A 19,419-nucleotide genomic window follows, 5' to 3' on the forward strand; every position below is an offset into this window, starting at 1 on the left:
GGGAAGAAATGTGTCTTGAAACTTTCTCCTAGAACTTCTTTTGTAACTGATGTTAAATCCTCAACAGAAAAGACATTAGAGGGGACAACGTGAGAGAGAAAAAAAAAAGCTAATAGATTCACATATCTGATCAATGTATATTGCTTCTCAATCTGCTCTTACTCTCTCCTACTCCCTACCCCAGTCCTCCAGTTTTTCTTCACCCAACCCGAGCTGCTTTGTTTCAAGTAAGCCTACGTTATCAAGCAGGTCAGTTTTATGTATCCTTAAAATCTATACCTTCTGCTGAGCACCTGTCCTTCTGGTCCCTCCTGTGATTTTTTTTAAGAATGAAATATACCTGAAAAGGCAAAAGTAAGAAACGCTGTTATCATAATGCACCGTAGTCTTGCCACCTGGAGTCTCCCCTGATTACTGCATGTTCCTTTTCATGCTCCAGCATGAAGCTAAAGCCTTTGTTATTTTGCAGTGCCCAGAATCTTCAACTGTTGTTTTTAGGTTTCTTTTTTAATTTATGTCATTTTATACTTAAAATTCTGGAGACAGAAGAGAGCCGGAGATGATGGGTTGTAAAGTGAGAAAGCTTTATGGTAATAAACAGGTAGACAAATGGGCTTGTATGATTCAGGCTCCAAGACCATATTACAAGACTGTAAAACTATGGCCTATGGCTCAAATCCAGCCTGCAGAGTAATTTAATCCTGCTCACAAAGAAATTAGAAAGACAGCCTGCCTGTCCCCCTGTTGTGCTGATTCAGCAGTGCTGGAAGCCGAGAGCTGCCTCGTCTCACTAAGGATCACTGTTGCTAGCAGTGCCCAATTTAATGCAACAGAAGATCATTGGATATGGAGAGAGCAGGAAAATTAAAACACTCTGAGCCTTTTTTTTAAGCTGGGGGCAACATGTTTTCTTTGATTTTACAGTCATTCATTCCATATGCACAACAGACATGCATCACTAATGGAAGCAATCTCCTAAAATAAGGGGCAAAAATAAGAATTTAATAATAAGATAACTAAATGTGAATAAATGTTCTATGTTAATATTGATAAATATTTTATTATTACTATGCCTGACATATAGTAGTGCTATATAAATGTTTATTCATCTCCTTTCTCCTAGCTAGCATTTATATAGAGATTAAACATTTGCAAAGTGTTTTACAAATATTATTTCATTTTATCCTCCCAAAATCCTGTAAGGTAGGTACTATTATTATCCCTATTTTTGTTGTTATTGTTGTTGTTGAGTTGGTTCAGTTGTATCCCATGCTTTATGATCCCATTCAGTGTTTTCTTGCCAGAGATACTGGAATGGTTTGCCACTTCCTTCTCCAGCTCATTTTCCAGATGAAGAAACTTAGGCAAACAGGGTTAAGTGATTTGCCCAAGGTCATACAGCTAGTAAGTTTCTGAGGTCAGATTTGAAGTCAGGAAGATGAGTCTTCCTGATTCCCAGCCCAGCGCTCTGTTCGCTGTGCCACCTAGCTGCCGCATCCCTATTTTACAAATGAGGAAACTGAGGCAGAGAGAGATTAAATGACTTTCCTAGAGTCACACAGCTAGTAAATGTCTGAGGTTGGATTTGAATGCATATCTATCTGACTCCACACCCATTATATTATCCACCACCTAGCTGCCTCAAATCATTCACTGAAATATCTATTCCTTCCTATGAGCCTTTGGAAAAGTTCCTAAACCTGTTTCCTGGATTCATAATCCACAAAAGCAGAGAAAATACTTTCAAGTATCATAAAGATACGGAGATGAGCATCATAATTTAGAGTTTCTGAGGACAAGTCCCCAACCCAGGTAATTTGTGGCAACCACATAGTAGTTTTCACTTTTGTCACTGTTCATTGCCTGCATACGTTAGTCTAATCCACACGAATGTAATGATGAAGATAATGAGCATAGGATAGTTTCTCAAGCTCCCAATCTGGAATAAACATTGAATGCTAAAACCATAAACAACTGAACCAAATGCTCCTCGGGACTCAGTTGTGTCATTTCTCTCCATTTTCTCTTTATAAATGCCGTATTATTCAAGCACATGTGTAAAATACTAGTCTATGATGAAACCATAGTAATTTCAGAGAATATGAGAATTGAAAATGGTCATCAGAGGCCTTTGTAATTTTGGTGGAATGTCATCTGTGTCTGCTAAGCTATTTTTATTAGCTGGGATTAGGAAAAAATTGACATTTACAAACTATTATCCTTCAAAACATGTAACTTTTTTTTTCCAATGTGGAAGTTTAATTTACATTTCTATGTGATCAATCCTAATGTTTTTTAAGGAATAAAATAAAAAATAATAATGTAGTATAGCTTTATTTCAAAGTCTCTATAATTTTGTGGACTTTTCATCACAAACTTATAGTCTATAGCATTATCCTCACTCCCCCCTTAAAAGTAAGGGCAAAATAATAAAGAAATGTTATAATACTATCACCACTATGTCTGGAAGAAAAAAAAATAGGGCTAAGATCCATTCTAAATCAATTTTTTTTTAAGTGTAAGAACACTTGTGAACAACCAGGGTGCCTATTGGCTGACACGTTTGAATATTCATTTCTAACATTATCAACTCATTCATACTCAAGCGTCAAACATGATGGGACATAATCCAATCATACCAATACTCATATTAATAAATAACAAGAAGTAACTTATTTTTATGTAATGCCTTTCAACTCCAATGATCCTAGAAAGCTTTTAAAATCATTGCATAATTTAGGTATTCAATTTCAAATATATATCCAATGCCAAGAGGTCCCTGGCTCAAATGTACGCAATTTATAAAGGGGCAGGGGGAAATCTATGGCATGAAACCACAGCTTGATAAAAAAAATACCACTATAAAAGGCAGGTCTCTCATTCCACATGTGGGAGCAGAGATGGGGGGGGATATCTCTTCTTATATTCAACATCATAAATTGATACCTCAGGTTTTATTGAGATTAAAAAAAGATTTCACATGATAATAACTGACATTGGTATAGTACTTTAAAGTTTGAGGAGCATTTGACATACATTTTCTGAGCCTTATAATAAGCATGTACAGAAATCTAATACTCATGTTTTTCAGATGAGGAAAATGAGGCTTAGAGAGACTTCCCATAGCCATACAGTCTCTGAATCAGGATTTGAACCTAGGTCTTGATGACTCCAAGTCCAGTACTCTATCCATTATAACACACTGGCCCTAACTGTCACATGTATGTTGGGGTAAGATCACATGAGGCAACATGAAATACTGGAAAAAAGTGTTCAATTTGGAGTCAAAGGACCTAGGTTCAAATCCCAGCTCTACTAGTAACTCTGTGATCTAGGCAAGTCAATTAACCTCATCAGGCCTCAGTTTCTCATCTTATTTTTTTTTAATGAGATGGTTAGAATGGAGGATCTTTAAAGTCTGTTCTAGTACTAAATCTATGATTGTGTAACTCAGATAGAAGTCTTTTCTTCCAGAGGTGTATTTTCCTGTCTATAGCTGCTATAAAGGTATAAGCTACTACGCCAGAAATGTCTCCATAATTTCCAGAGATATTAGAATAGGTGAAAGAAGGTGATTATTTTATTAGGGCTGAGTAAAGAAACAAAAAGGTAAAGTAAGTTGCACTATCAGAATCCACGCCGTTTTCTAAATCCAATGTATCTATCAATGTGGCTGAAAACAAGCCTAATATATGTCTGGAAGCCAAGAGTTATATCTTGCCTAGGTTAAGAAGTGACAAACACTGAATCATGTAGGAAATTGAACCTATCAACAAACTGCTAATATCCAACAATCACTTGGCACCATCAATGAAATATTCAATGGGTCCTTACAAGCAATGAGGAACTGTACAGCAAGGCAAAAGGGTAAATTATTCATTAAACAAAGGGTGATGGCCACCAGAGATTAGCAAAACCCCTTTGAGAATGTTTTATTTTAAACTATACAAAACAGAAATATTGCCCCTTTCAATTCTCATTATGCTAAAACAGAATCTGAGCCTTTGAAAGAGAAGCTTGAAGTTAATTTTCAAAGTCCTCAACTTTTCTTTCCAAAGATACACAAAACTCTTCTATCCAGTGAGACTGAGTCTTCCCTGTGTGTATGTGGTTTTTGTTTGTTTGTTTTTTGTTTTTTCTTTGGTCTTTGAGTTTTTGCTTAGCAGCAACTTGACATTTATGATAAAATACACCATAGCAAAGCAAATGCCAGGTGTGCTATACCTTCTCTGCTACAGGTGAAGAGCGTATGCTGTCGATTTCTAGACACTGTTCCCTCCCCAATCATACTGGCTGTAAGAACTTTTGAGATTCAGTCTCCCTAAAACTCTAGCCGTCAGAAACGTTACAAGATGTTCATTCTAGCGTTCCATCTAAATGCAAAGTACTACCTACAGACCAATATCTGACCCACAGACTCATCATAACAGCCAAGATACAACATCTGAAACTGTCCATTTGCTATACCTCCCATTAAGGAATCCCTTCCTGGTGAGCACATAAAATTGTGCAAATATGAAGATTCACTCAACCTAAGCAGATACTAATGTGGTTACTCCAGCCACTGATATAAGTAGGCTGATCTAATAGTAATGTTGTAACATTACTGTTACTATTTTAAAACACCACCAGCAACTGTCTTGGAAAAATATGGTTTAGACCTTCATTTAGAGTGCAGATGCAACATACTTTAGTGCTAACTACTGGAGAAGAGTAAATGGTAGGAATATTTGGCCCACTGAAAGCTGGCTCAACAGCAGCTTTCTCTGCCCAGTTGTAAACTGTCAGCTTTCAATGGAACAAAGCAACCAGCGTGCAAAGATGAAGCTGCCTGAAAAACAAGAAGTGAGATATTCAGACCCTGAAATAATGCCTTTTTGCATTTCTCCAGTGAAGCATTTTTAGGGAGTGAAGTTTCTATAAATACCTCCTTGCCTGAAAATGTACTATCACTATGTCCCTGTTCAGTGAGCTGCTCCGCATCTCAGCAGTAGAGGGAGTCTGCCCTTTTTTCTAACAGAAGTGCTGCATTTCTGTAAAACAATCCATTTTTCAAATGGAGAGTAAGCTTTAGATTAACAAAATATTTACAATATACCTATGTGATGTCATCTCAGCCATAATGCTTGTGAAGATTCCATTTGACAGAGGCAGATAATGAGAAGAGATCAAATGTTCCATGCATATGTTAATTTCAATGAAATTGTTCAATGTCATGCTTTATAATATAAAATACTAAACTACACTGAAGTGCCTCTTTTACAATTTAGGTGGGATTGAAATGCATAGCATTATTTCAATGTACTCATCTGAATAGCATTTTAGGATGCCAGTTATGGCGTAAAACATATACCCTCCAGAATAATAACAATGCATATAAAATGACACTGACCCATCCTATCTCAGTATCTCTGTTTACTGTAGCAGCTCTTCAGATATGAAACTAACATTTTAAGGCTATTGTAGATTGTAGCTAATGTACCTCTGTCTGTAGCAATGTTCTCTGTCCCTCTTCACTTTCCAAGCACAGTTTCTTAATGTATACATTCAACCCATATGTGGACCTTCGTGTGTGTGTGTGTGTGTGTGTGTATAATACACACAAATACACACAGTCCTGAGTCACTTCCTCTGGCACAAAACGAGATACTATCCTGGTAGCTGAGGTCTCATTTACCACTTGATTTGCTCAAGGGCAAAAAAATTATGTCCTTCTATGCATGTAGAGTGTATACGTACATCATATATAGTGTGGGAAATTAAGAAGCCATATTTTAAATAGAATACATTCATTTAAAAAAGCAACAGCATTCTTAGAATGATGCCTATCACTAAACTTTTAGGTTTAACTGTATGAATTTCACCAAGAAAGGTAATATCTCTACTCTAAATTATCACATGGAATGTGTTCTTATTAGTAAAGCATGGGGCAGCCCTCCTGTGGCCCAAGGATGTTTATAGCTCTCTAAAAGCTTACCTTAATCCTTCCTAAATCCCGAGACACTGTCAGGAAGAAAACACTGAGAATCCAAACAAGATGAAGTTGAAAGAAGCAAGATCTTCAGCTACTGACACCTTGGTCCTTATTTTACACTTCTCTGATCATAAACATTGGAAAAATCTTCATTTTAGTGCCCACTAAGAAGCTACCAACCTAAATCCTAATTTTTGGCAACTAGAAAGAAAAATTGCCCAGATGGTGATAGCCCCTCGATAAAGTTTCTATTAGTTTTAAATGAACCAAATGGAAGTTAACCTATCTGGTGCTACTAATCCATGTCACCTAGATAGCTGTCACTTTTATTACTAAAGCATATGAGCTAAAATGAATTTGTACCACAATTGTACATTGTTGCTTTTATTTAATGGCCATCTAAGGTAGTTGCTAAACTATTACAGCAGCAAAAGAACCAACAAGACTGATAATCCAGGAGACTAACAGGGGACAAGATTGCCATTTTCAAATACCTGAAAGGAATGTCATTAAAAAGAAGGGTCAGATGAACTTTGGCTGAAAAAGTCAGTCTTGAGATCATAAGTAGAAGTTACAGGGAAGTGGATTCCAGTCCAATGTTGCAACTGTTAAAGTCACTGAACAATTACTTCCCAAAAGGAGTGACCAATAGATGGAGGGGTTCAAACAAAAGCTCGATGATCATTTGTTAAGGAAACTATAGAAGAGAGTCCTACATTGGGTGAAAGGTTTAATTAGATGATTTCTATGGTCCCTTCCAATACTGTAAGATCTCATTTAACTCAAAAAACTTATTAGCCTAGGGCTGAATGAGAATAAGTAACAAGAATGGATGAATAATGCACATTCCATTTAAAATGTGTTTACTGATAAAATCCAATAAGTATTTCTTGTTCACTATATGCAAGGCATTATGCTTGGTGCTTGGGATACAATAACAAAAAACAACAGTAATAGCACCAGCCCCTCAATGAGTTTGTACTCTACTGGGGGGAGGGGCACAATATGGAAAAGGACAAAGCATTTAAACACATACATATATATGCATATTTGTGTATATGTATGTACATGTATATGATCATTTTCTGGAGGAGACAATACTAACAAATAGAAGAGATCATCTTCTAAAAGATGTGATAGTGACCTGAGTCTCAAAGGAAACAGGATTTTAAAATGCAGGAATGAGAAGGGAATGCCTTCTAGGCATGAAGAAAATCCTGTGCAAAAGTCCAGAGGCATGAGATTTGAGGGGAAAGGAATTAAGTGAAATAATGCTGGAAAACCAAATTTATTTCCAAAAAAAACTTTAAATGTAAAGCAAAGGAGTTTTTTTTTTACTTTATCTTAATGGCAATAGATAGTCACTAAAGGTTCTTAAGTAGAATGAATTTAATCAGACTTGTAATTTAAAAATATTTAATCTGTAATATCACACTGAATAGGAAAAGTGAGTTTCTAGGTAGTAGGAGTCATATTTGAATTACATCTAACTGTCCCCTGACAGAGTAAGCTGATATTAAATAATAAATAGTGGCTAACATTTTTGTGGTGCTAGAAGACTTACAAACTGCTTTACACAATTAATCTTTTGAACTTCACAATAACCCTAGTAGGTAGGCTGCCCAAGCACTATTATCCCCATTTTACAGATGAGGAAGTAGGAACTCAGAGAGGTGGATTAATTTGGTCAAGGTCACACAGCTGAGTCAGCAGTGGGAATTTAAAGTCCAGCCCCTTTTCTACTAGACTGCTCTGCCGAAGGGCTGCAAAATTCTGGAAAATTTTCCCTATTATGATGCCTATGATGTGATATTGGACAAGGTACTCGCTTTATATCTCAGTTTCTTAATCTGCAAAATGAAGATGATGGATTAGATGAATGTTAAGGTCATCTATGATCCTATAATCCCATGTCAGTCCCCATCAGCAGACCAAAATTACAAAAGGACCATTTCATTTATTCTTCCTCCTCTTTGCCAAATGGTGAGAAAGAAAGAAGGGAGATGATCTGTGAGTCTTCACAGAAGAGAGAGACAATTCAGTATTTTTCTGGGCAAAAGAACCAAAGGGGAAGAGTTAGTTGCACTGAGTTGCCATCAGAGTCACTACCCTGAAAGAGTGTGAGATATCAGGAAAAAGCAACAAGATTAGCCAAAAAAAGATATACTGACTGATAACTGAACCCCTTACATCACAAGAAGAGTCATGCAATTCAGAACTGAGATCATCTCTTAGTCCAGTATCCTCATTTTACGGATGAAAAAAAAAACTGAGAGGTTAAGTGACTTCCATAAAAATCACAAAGATGAGTAATAAGGAGAGAACATAGATGAACTCACCTCCTCATAATTCCAAATCCAGTGTTCTTTACTTTAACTATACATATTATCTCTATTACCTAAGTGGGAGCTTATTGGGGCTCACAAGTACTGTTATGTTTTACAACAATAAAGATATGAGAACTTTAGAGCCCCTGATTGAAAGAAATTAATTGAAAGTTTTTTTTTCTTTTTTAAATACAGGAATTCACTAGCAAAAAGATTTTACTTTCAAAAAAGTCAGAATAATAGGTAAATCCTTTGAAAAGACAGATGCTTTGTTTTCTTTTATCTGAATGCTTCTAATTAAGTCTAATGTTTATTTAACTATGCTTTCATCAAAAAAGAAAGAAAAAGAAAACTCCCTTTCCTTAATGTTAGCCTGCCTTCATTTATCACTACCTAAAAATCCATAAAAATCTCTTTCAAATTCCAGCATTTAAAAATTCATATCATAAGATTCATAAGGCAAACAATACATTTAACTATACTAAATATGCTCTTAAACTTTAACAAAAAAATCACTGAAAAAAATACCAGCAGGGTATAATTAGGAAATTTATATTTCTGAAGGTAAAAATTATATGTCTTAAAAGCCATACCAAAATAAAAGTGGTCTCACAGAGTCAGTCCATTGAGACTATTATATAAAGGAAAGTGTGAGTGAAAAGCCCATCAGCTCAAGTTCACTGAGTCTTAAACAAGCTACCATTCTAGTAACTGTTCATTGATGAAGCCCAGAGGACCATGACACCAATTCAAAAATAGGAGTACATGATGGTTCATGTCAGCAACGGAAAGAACAAATGTTTTGAAGAACAAGCACAATGTCCTTTAAAAACAAACAAACAAAAAATGAGAACAACATTTTAGGCACCTTATTACTATAATCCTAGAGAAAGGATCCAGGAAATATCCATGACTTTTGAGAATGGGTTAAAATCCACCATTTAGATGTAGAGGCCATAATCTCCTACAAGTTTCCACATCAAGACATGGAAGGAAAGGCTGAGTGTTCCTGGATCCTTGCAGACAATAAGCTTGTGTGTGTGTGCGTGTGTGTGTGTGTGTCTGTGTACTTTTCTTGATCCACAATCATAAAGCTCATTAATGTTACAACTCACCCACATTATACACAATTTGTGTAAATTGGTTCAAGCAAGAGCCAAGCTTTCCTAAACCAAGCTCATCAAATGTTTTCAAGGGTTTCCAAAACTGGCTAGAAACTTCATTAGGATCTTTCCATCTTCTGCTTTTCCAAAAGTTGGCAGAGGCTGAAAGCAGAGTGAGAGATCTAGGCTCAGACTGCTTACTACATGTTCAGCATTAGAAAATACCTGCTTGCAAAGGAGGGTCTGTTCCCAGTGGAGGGCAAGTCCAGTAAACATAGCCGAGAAGTCTATAAAGTCCAGATCAGAATTAGATGAATACCAAAATTTTAACAAGTATTTAAACTTAAGAGGTGGTAGTATAATAAGTTTCCCATTTATTTCAAAGGAAGAATCCAATGTAATACATACCACATTTTTCAAAGTTCTACCATCACTAGTTTTATGTTTATTTACTAGAACTACCAGGAAATCGTCACTTTTCTCAAGTACCATCAGGTTCCAGGAAATGTTTTCTTCCAACTTGTAGAAGGATTAAATGAAAGAAAAGTATAAGAGTTACAACAAAGAAAAAACGGAATTGAAACTGACCCTATTAATAGTAAGTGGAAGACAGGACTGATGCAGGTTAGCACTTCCTCTGCACCTTATCGTCTTGAATTGTTGACTTGGGTATTGAAAGGTTAACTTGCCCAGGATCATAAGGCCAATATGGGTCAGTCTTGAACCCAGGTTTTGAAGCCAGTTGTCTATCCACTACACATGCTGCCTCTCTAATAGAGACTGTTCAGTGTAAACTGTAATACTAAATCCTTACAATACTACAATACATCTTTTAAAGATATAATATGATTTTTATGTTATAGAGAAGCAAAATAATTCAACATTTAACATTTATGTCAAATATACGTATCCATACATATATCTATATTTAGCTAGCTACAGATATTTAGATAGATATGATAGATGTGTCAGTCATGTCTAACTCTTCATGACCTCATTTTGGATTTTCTTGGCAAAGATAATGGAATGGTTTGCCATTTCCTTCTCCAGCTCATTTCCAAATGAGGAAACTGAGTCAAAAAGGGTTAAGTGACTTGCCCAGGGTCACATAGCTAGCAAATGTCTGAGGCTGGATTTGAATTCAGGAAGATGAGCCTTTCTGACTTTAGGTCCGGCACACTATCAACTGTACTACGTACTTGCATATAGATAGATATAGACAGCTAGTTATACATCTACCCATAGATAGATATAGATAGCTAGTTATATACCTACAAATATAACTAGCTATCCATGTCTATCTACTTATATGTGTGCATGTATGTGGGGGAGGGGAGAAAGATACAGAGAGACAGAGACATACAGAGATACAGATACACACAGACATAGACAGAGATACACACAGAGACAGAGAAAGAATAAACGAAGTGGTTCTTAACAGCATCCTACAACCTCATATTTGTGAGCCTTTCTACATAGGTTTTGGTCTAGAGAAAAAATATGAAATAACACATTGTTATTGTACTTTATATCATTGTACTATATTATATCATTGTACTATATATCATTTTTTGCATTGAATTGTACTTTATATCATTTTACTATTTTACTTTAAAAAGTTACACACTACTGATAGTACTCCTATTAAAAACAGAACTTAACAAAAAGGACCTGGCAAAAATATGGTAGACTGGAACAGAGGAGAAGAATTGAATTAACAATAAGCTCTACAGTAGATAAACTCCTGCCACTACAATATGGTTGCTTAAAAAGAAAAAAAAATAGCTACCTTTTGGTGTTTTGATGTTACCAAAGTAGGAAGGCTTCAGATGTGGATATGTAAAGAATATCTCTAACTGGCCCAAATCAAATCAAAATGGAAATTGAGATTAAGAGACCCAGAGCCAGACCCACAAACTAAGTCCTGTCCACACAGATTTAACTTTAATCCCAGCTTCTAACAAGCCAATTTTTACCTCAGACCCCCTGTAAAATAAGGAGATTGGAGAAGCTTTCAAAGGTTCCTTCCAGATTTAAGCCCCTTGAACCAATGGACTTTACCTACCAGCCACTGGAAGTAAATCTTTATTTAACTAAGTAGGGTCACTATTTTATTCAGCTGAATGATAGCCTTGGTTATTTATAGTGATCACAAGTGACTTTTGGTGCATAATCCTCATCCAAAAAAAGAGCCACCTACGTGTTCAAACAGGGGAATAGTAAGAGTAAACAGATCTTGAGTCTGCTGAACCAACATAAAGTTATACATGCTAAAAACTATTGACATGAAGAACAGTGTGTATAAATAATAATAAAAATATTATTAGTATCACTGATATAACATATTAACGTTTGTAAAGCACTTTACCTATGTTATCTCACGTGATCTTCCTATTATGCTGATGTCAGGTGGTGTCTATATTTTTAACCCTTAATTTGTAGGTGACTACATTTTAACTTAGATGCCATGTAACTCCCTTCAAACCTCATTAATTCCTACTGTGTAATAATATATCACAATTCATCCTCCTAACCTCCTTCCCCCTTCCCTTCTTATATTAGGGAAATAACTTTATCTAGATGACAAAGGTCATAGCCTTATGAGATTAAACCTGGAAGGAGACTTTGACATTATCTAGCCCGATTCTCCTGCTCCTCCTTCTACCCATGCCTTGACACACTTTAAAGGGAACATTCAACAGAATTCTGAAAAAAGTGGGAATGATCTTAGAGAATGACTATACTATCCCGAAATGCCACCACCATTGTCATGCTACTCCCCTCCCCCCCAAAAATGAATTATTCACCTGCCCCCATTGTATTCCATAACAAGGAGCACAAAGCCTTCGTCCCTACTAGAAAGCCCAACCCCCAGAACATGACATCAAGGTGGTCTGAAGCTTCTCTGACACTCTGCACGCTCTGTGGTAGCATATTAGACTTCATGAAATCTTCAGGTGACTGTTGTCTCCAGGTTAAGTTAAACATAAATTACTAACAAAGCCATGAAAAAAGATACAAGCTTAGTAATCACCCTAGAGTATCCAGACCATACTAAAGATTTATGATTGTTCTTGAGAAAAAGGGCATAACCATCCAATTTTAGATATTACTATATATCAATAATCATGTCTGTAGTTATATTATCCCCTCTGCAACCACCAAAAAAAATAAACGAAACTAAAGAAAAAGAGTACATGCAATTGCATTCAACTACTTTCTAGGAAAAGCAAAGACACTAGACAACCTATCTGAGGGATCTCCTAGTGCCACAAATCAGCTAAACTCATACCCCACATCTCCATATTTAGCTATTATGCTTTCAAAGGTTCACAGTACATAGTGGTTGCTACCCTATTGGAGACAACTATTTTAAGCCTAATTAGCATGAGATTTTTTAGAATGTAAATGCTTTTCATTTAGACATAAAACAAAATGCCATGACATTTCTTACATCCATTTATCATAAACAAGTTAATTACTGTGTAACAAATAGCTCCTGCTGGAATCTGTAGGTTTTTAAGATGCTGGTGAGCTGATGCAGGCAAACAGATAAACCACAATGTAGTAGTGAATAGCTTATGGCATACTTATAATAAAACAATGACTCTGTGAAAGCTTTTGTTGTCAAATTAAGGCTAAACCATTTCTATTGGAATAACTCAATTTTAAGCTGTCATTATCTGTTTAACTTGATTCACATGCTACTTTGATACATGGTTCTATTCAAAATGCTTGTAAAAAGTCCTATAATTTACTGTGGGAGTGTTCATTTCCTTGATTTAATTATTTTAGAATTTGCCTCCTTTACTAAAAATAGTTATAAAGGGGGGAGGGTAAGTGGGGAAGAGCCATTTGTTAACTAATTTTATGGACTTTATGAAAGACAACTAGCCAGTTGAATTCAGTGTAACAAAATGGTGGATAACATCCAAGCTCAAAGGAATGGATCTCTACTTTGGTCTACCTATAAAATAAGAGAGAATAAATAGGGTTCTTCACTGTTTAGTGAAGTACTTTGCAAATCCTTCACTCAATTATGAAAATAAAGCTCACTTTTATATATTTCAGGTATAATGTGTTTGAAAAGTAAAAAAAAGTCAAACAAATTAAACATATGTTTGAGCACAGGCATGTGCTTGCTTAGGTATTTATATAATGACATCACTTACCCCCCTTACATTATAGACAACAGAAGTTTATACACAACTCCATTCAATTAAACAAACATTTATTAAATGTCTACTGTGTGCACAATACTGAGTAAAAAGACGAAAATAAAAGAAAGAAGCAACCTCTGCCCTCAAGGAGCTTATAATCTACTGGAAAATTAGGTGTGTGTATATATGTACACATATGTATACATGTGTGTGCCTATATACATATGTGTGCATATGTACACACATGTGTGCATATGTACACACATATATGTACATATACATAGATATATACATATATAGATCTAGATGTCTATATCAATATTGATATAGATATAGAGCCATGAAAGTCAGCATGGTAAAGGGAATAGAGACTTGGCCTTAGAATCGGGAAGCCTTGGGTTCAAGTCCTGAATCTGGCACATACTGACTGTGCAACCCTCAGCAAATTACTTAACCTCTCAGTGCCACTGGCAAATCTCTAAAACTACATCACAGAAAAGGTGCTGAATCTCATTGGTAAAAGCTGTTTTCTCAAGGAGATTCGCTGCATTGATGAAATTATAGCTGTGGTTAGAAACAAAACAAATATAAATGAATGAATAAACTCATCCCAAGAGTCTAGCACACTCATGCTGGGGGGACAGGGGTTATTGGGGGTATAAAGGCATCAAGGAGGCACAATAAGTATTGTTATACTTTACATAACAATTAGATAAAAGAGAATTCTTAATTTTTAATGAGACTATATGGATATATTTATCCTCAACAAATTAAAGATTCCCACACAGGATACATCATACTTTTTAAAAATTTCACATATGCAAATATTTACATTTCTTTTAGTGGTCTTTTGAATCACATTCACCCAGTTTCAAAAACCTTTTCAGGGTTTTGTTTTTTTTTTTTTTTTTTCATTTTCTATTACATTCTACCTCATGGAGACATAAATATACCAAGTGCCTACAAATTTTCTATCACTCAATGAGGGATTCAATATCATCATCTGACTGATTTAGAAGATATCTCAGATGTTTCCTGATGAGTTATAAATAAGAGACATTAGAGACAGTTAAAAAATCCTGATTGGCAGACCATGAAGATGCAAACAGGTACACAGGTTATATCAGCATAGAAGCCTGCACTGTCTCAACAGGACTCAAGCTAGAAGTGAAGCCCAAACTTCACTACAAACTTCTAACGTATCTAAAACCTATAGCTGTTTTTCATTTCAAAAGAAAACTACATAGTCCACCTCAGTGACAAACTGCTTGGAAAGTTCAAATTAGAAAATAAAACTCGTGCCTTTCTGAATGCCATAGAAACAAGTTATTTGATAATCTATACAGCAATAGATTTTAACATATAATAATTCATTATGTAAACTTCCCAACCTCCTTTACTTTGAATTCGGAGAAAATTCTATTACAATGGGAAAATCTGGAATAGATAAGGAAGAGACATAGCTCAATGTATTAAATATGAGGTTTCTTCCTCTTAGAGAAGAAAAACTGATTTCTTTTACCATGCAAATATAAAGTTTAATTAGTTTGGCTTGAAAGGGAAACAGATCAATATCCGGGATGATCTATTGTCATTTCAATTTTGAAGCTGTCTTAGAGTTTGCCATCACAAAAGTGAATATAATCCTGCAATTACTATAAAGCTAATTGGTAGTTTCTTCTTGCATGTGTGTTTTCTTGTTGTCAGTGGGGCAGTAATGAAAATGAATGCCACATTTGTGAACAGAATGTCTGTAGGCTTGTTTACCACATTTGCAACAACAACGTCTGCTTTATCATGCATTTCAAAGCAGGGATAATTTAAGAATCCTGAATTTCATACATAAAAATACTTGGGAAAAGTCTCATCTGCACATTATTTGGGTGAGGCTATGTGCCATTTTCAATTTCTTGGCCAGGAAATTAGTCACCTCACTCAAAAATGACAGGAATTCTAAAGAATTCACATGGGATTCCAAATAACTTTCAGGTAGTCCAATTTGTACATTGTTCACCTTAGAAACACTGTTTAGGCAAAGCTGGTGCAGAACAGTACCAAAGTCTTAACTTCAAAATAATGATGATAATGGTTGACCTTTATGTAGTACTTTGAGAGCCTTACAGACCTTTATCTCATTTGAGTCTTACAACAATCCTGGGAAATAGGCATTACACATATTACGACTTGTTTTGAAATGAGTGCTCTTCCCAATTGAGAATACCATAACTTATTTCCCCCTACCTTTAAGTAACTTTTCTCCTTGCAGAACACTTTGGGAGACTAGAGCAGTATAAGTTTCTTCGGAGAAACCCGGTTTGCAGGCTGCTCTTACTGTAAGATTTCCATTGTGGGCCTAAGGGTAAAGAAACAATTTTTTTTTTTAAATAATAAAATAAGGGAATGAAAAATAGGTAAATAGATAACATGATTATGTGCTCTCTTTCTATAATAGCTAGAGTTTGGAAGGGGCTTCAAACTGAATTATGAAGGTCTTTCCCAGACAATCTGAAAACATGGATTCTCAGCTGTCTAAAGTTATAACTGAAAGGAAGAGCTACAGAGAGAATGTCATGCAAGACAGGGAGGTATTATTCAGGAAGACTAAGCTGGACATTCACTGCATGCAAGCTTCAGGGAACCATTCCAATGGGGCTGATGAGACAGACAGCAAGGAATGGGTTTTCTATAAAACGACAAGTCACTGAAGAATAGAATGCTGACTGAGGGGTTATAGGAACTCCCCTGACTTGGATCAGATGGGTTCAAGATCTCAGTGATGAGTAAAAGAGAGACTGGGGAGGGCACACTTTTGCAGGCAATCTTGGAGTTTACTCTTTCCTCAGAGGCCCAAGGGACTTAGGGACCCACCCCATTCATACTCAACACTTTCTGGCTCAGGAAACTACGAGGGGAAGGGAAGGTTGAAGGTCCTAGAAGCATGAACAGAAATCTCTAAATCATGCTTTCCCCTCCATTCCTGCCCCCCCAAAAAAACTTTCTAGATGGGGCATTATCACTTAAAGGAGACAGGTAGACAGACACTCAAGAGTTTGGTCCCAAGTTGCATGGGAATGCTGTCAATAATCTTGCATTTTCTCTTAAAGGAGGCAGAGGATGTAACCTGCTGGCAGATTCAAAGTAGTAGCTCTCCTCACCACCCATACTCTCACCCCCATGAGGGACTTCTATCACATCTCCACATCTAGGAAGCCAGAGGAAAGAAAAGCATCAGCAGGCTCTTTATTGAACTTGACCCCTATAGCTCTTTTCCCTTGGAGAGCCAGGTTGATCTGATCTGGATGCTACAGAGCATGAGGAGAGTAGTAAGCAATAGTTTTCTTAAGAAACAGTGTAGTGAAGACAAGGGCCAAATCATCAGAAAGGAGACTTATTTATCCCACACCCCTCCAGCATTTAAAGAGATTAGAGGGAAAGGACAATGTAAGGAGAAATATTTCTGCAAATATGGAAGTCCACTCTTATGGAAGGCATTTCTTTAACTGCATCAAACACCCCTCCTCTTTGATTTTACAATATACAAAAATCATCACTGTCATTTCTGTTCCAATTCCAGCTGCGAGAGATGCCAGTTCCCCAGACCTCAGCTGTCTCTGACAAGATGGGCAGAGTTCCGAAGAAGCTGTCGGGAGGGTCTGGACAGTTCTAGGATAGGGTAGCCAAGGAAACTAAAGGACCAGATGCTGTCTCTTCCTCCCACTTCCCTAACTAACCACACATCCAGGGTAGAACTTGAGGCATTAAGTGTACCCTCCCCCCAAACACACACCCCTTAAAATGTCAGTATGGAGACTGTTTTCTCATTTGCCAAACAAACCAAAGGCACACCCAAAGTCCTTAGTTGGTTGCCAGGGCTATTACACGCTAGCACAAAGTTTAGCCCCAGCTCTTCCCTGTAAAGATAGCGGTTGTGAGTACATAATTCACACCAGGCCCTTCCTTCCCCTGATCTGAAAACAAACATCACGACTGGTTTCTTTTGTTTATTTCTGAGGTTTAAAAGCTATGCTAGGAACCTCCTTCTAGAGACAAGACTTTTTGCATATCCCCCAGATCCACTCTGTTCTGGGACGATCTCTAGGTCTTTGCCCTCCCTCCACACATTCCCCAAACCTGCAGAACAGGTTAGAGTCTATCTTAACCTACTACCCCCACCCTGGATCACTAGACCTGCAGTGATACTGACCCATGCCAATTCCTATGCAGTGGGTAGGGAAGAATAAAGACACCCCCTTCCAAAGGGAGAAGAGTGCAAGTAATAACAAGGGGGTAGAATGGCCCCATCTAACACTAGAGGGAGAAAGGACCAAGTCCAAGTCTGTTCCCCATATGGAGTCCTTGCTACCTGCACAGATTTTAAAATAAATAAAAGCAAGAGCATCTTTCCAAAGATGAACCGCAGAACAAGGTGGGAAGGGACACTATCCCTTGCTGACCCTGACTCCTATATTCCCATGTTGAGAGAGTGCTTCAAAACCTCCCACAGCCAAGAAGCCAAAAGGCTCTAAAGTTAACAAGATACTCTAGCTTCAAATTGCCCTGTGGGGTCTTGGGTATTATGGGAGTATATGTGAATGGTATGTTTGTGCCTGTTGAAGAAGAACCCCAGAGGTATGCCAATACTCACCTGCAAATACTATTTATTTATATATTTCCTGAAAATTGAGCGGAGACTGTGTTGTTCCATCTAAGCAAAGCCCAAAGCAAGCGGCAGCAGAGTTGGAACCCCGCCACACATCTACACCACCACCACCCCTCCCTACACTGATACTTTCCTCTTCCAGATGCTAGCCAAACCCTTCCTTCCCTCCCATCCCCAGCTCCAGGCTAGGCTCGCCAACTCCACAGCCGCCCTGGCTCCCCTACGAGACATCGGCTGGCTCCGTGCATCCGAGCCCAAAAGAGCTGATGATGGGGAAGAGGAAATAGGCTTAGCTGGTTCAGCTGTAGGTAGCGTGGTAATACACATAGAGAGAACCCAGCTCCGTGTCGCCAGACCAAACGAACCTCCCCTGCCTTGTGCTTCCAAACAGCCCTTCAGTTCAAGAAGAGACAGAAGGGGCTTGGGGGCTGCCAGCGCCAATGAATGGATGGATGGAGGAGGCTGTGCATGTCTGTGTGAGGGTGTGTGAGTGTGTTTTGGAGAGCGTGCCAGCGTTCTCAGCCGCGAGACACCGCTACACACCCGCACTCAGAAGGACATACAGTATAGGGTATGTGTGTGCCTGTGTGTGTGTGTGTGTGTGTGTGTGTGTGTGTGTGTGTGTGGTGTGGTGTGGTGTGTTTGTGTGCGCGGTGTGGTGTGTTTGTGTGCGCGCGTAGAGAAAGCGAGCGAAGCCTGCGCCACCCCCGGTCGCCACCGCCTCCCCTCTGCACCCCAAAGAGCCCGAGGCTTCGGAAGAGGAGGAGGTGGAGAAGCAGGAGTGAGAGGCAGCAGAGCAGGAGAAGGGACCCTTAGCCGCTCTCCAGCTGCAGCTGCGGGCGACCAAGCGGGGCACGAAACTTACCCGGAGCGAGCCGTAGAGCGACAGCAGTACAAGTAGAGTTCCGGAGCCAATAGTCATTTTCCCCGCTGCGCCCGGGCGCCTGCACGCGCCGCTGCCGCTGCCCTCGCCGCCGCCCCCGCCGCCGCCGCCGCTGCTGCCGCTGCCGCTATCCCGCGCCAGCTCCCGGCTCCCAGCCCGGCAGCGCAATCCCCGGTCCCCGCCCCCCACCCCCTCCCGCCACCCCCACCTTTTTGGTCCCTTGCCTCCACCTTCTGGGGAACCCAACTCTCTTGCTGTCTCTCGCCCGCTCGCTCTCCCTGCTTTTTCCCCTCCCTCTCTCGGTCTCTCCTT

General features: G+C 38.2%; 1 protein-coding gene across 1 annotated transcript in view; it reads right to left on the reverse strand.

The window, feature by feature from the left end:
- The window catches only part of CDH4 (cadherin 4), a 1,142,022-nt gene extending 1,122,859 nt beyond the window's left edge, over positions 1-19,163 (reverse strand). The window contains exons 1-2 of the mRNA XM_027850675.1: positions 19,090-19,163; positions 15,806-15,917 (exon numbers count right to left, since the gene is read on the reverse strand). Of these exons, the coding sequence (XP_027706476.1) occupies positions 15,806-15,917; positions 19,090-19,146 (169 nt within the window). The 5' untranslated portion in view covers positions 19,147-19,163. The remainder of the gene's footprint in view (positions 1-15,805; positions 15,918-19,089) is intronic.
- Between the last annotated feature and the right edge of the window lie 256 nt (positions 19,164-19,419).

The sequence above is a fragment of the Vombatus ursinus genome, unplaced genomic scaffold (genome assembly GCF_900497805.2).
Source record: "Vombatus ursinus unplaced genomic scaffold, bare-nosed wombat genome assembly UNPS02000580.1, whole genome shotgun sequence".
In the NCBI taxonomy this organism is placed as follows: domain Eukaryota; kingdom Metazoa; phylum Chordata; class Mammalia; order Diprotodontia; family Vombatidae; genus Vombatus; species Vombatus ursinus.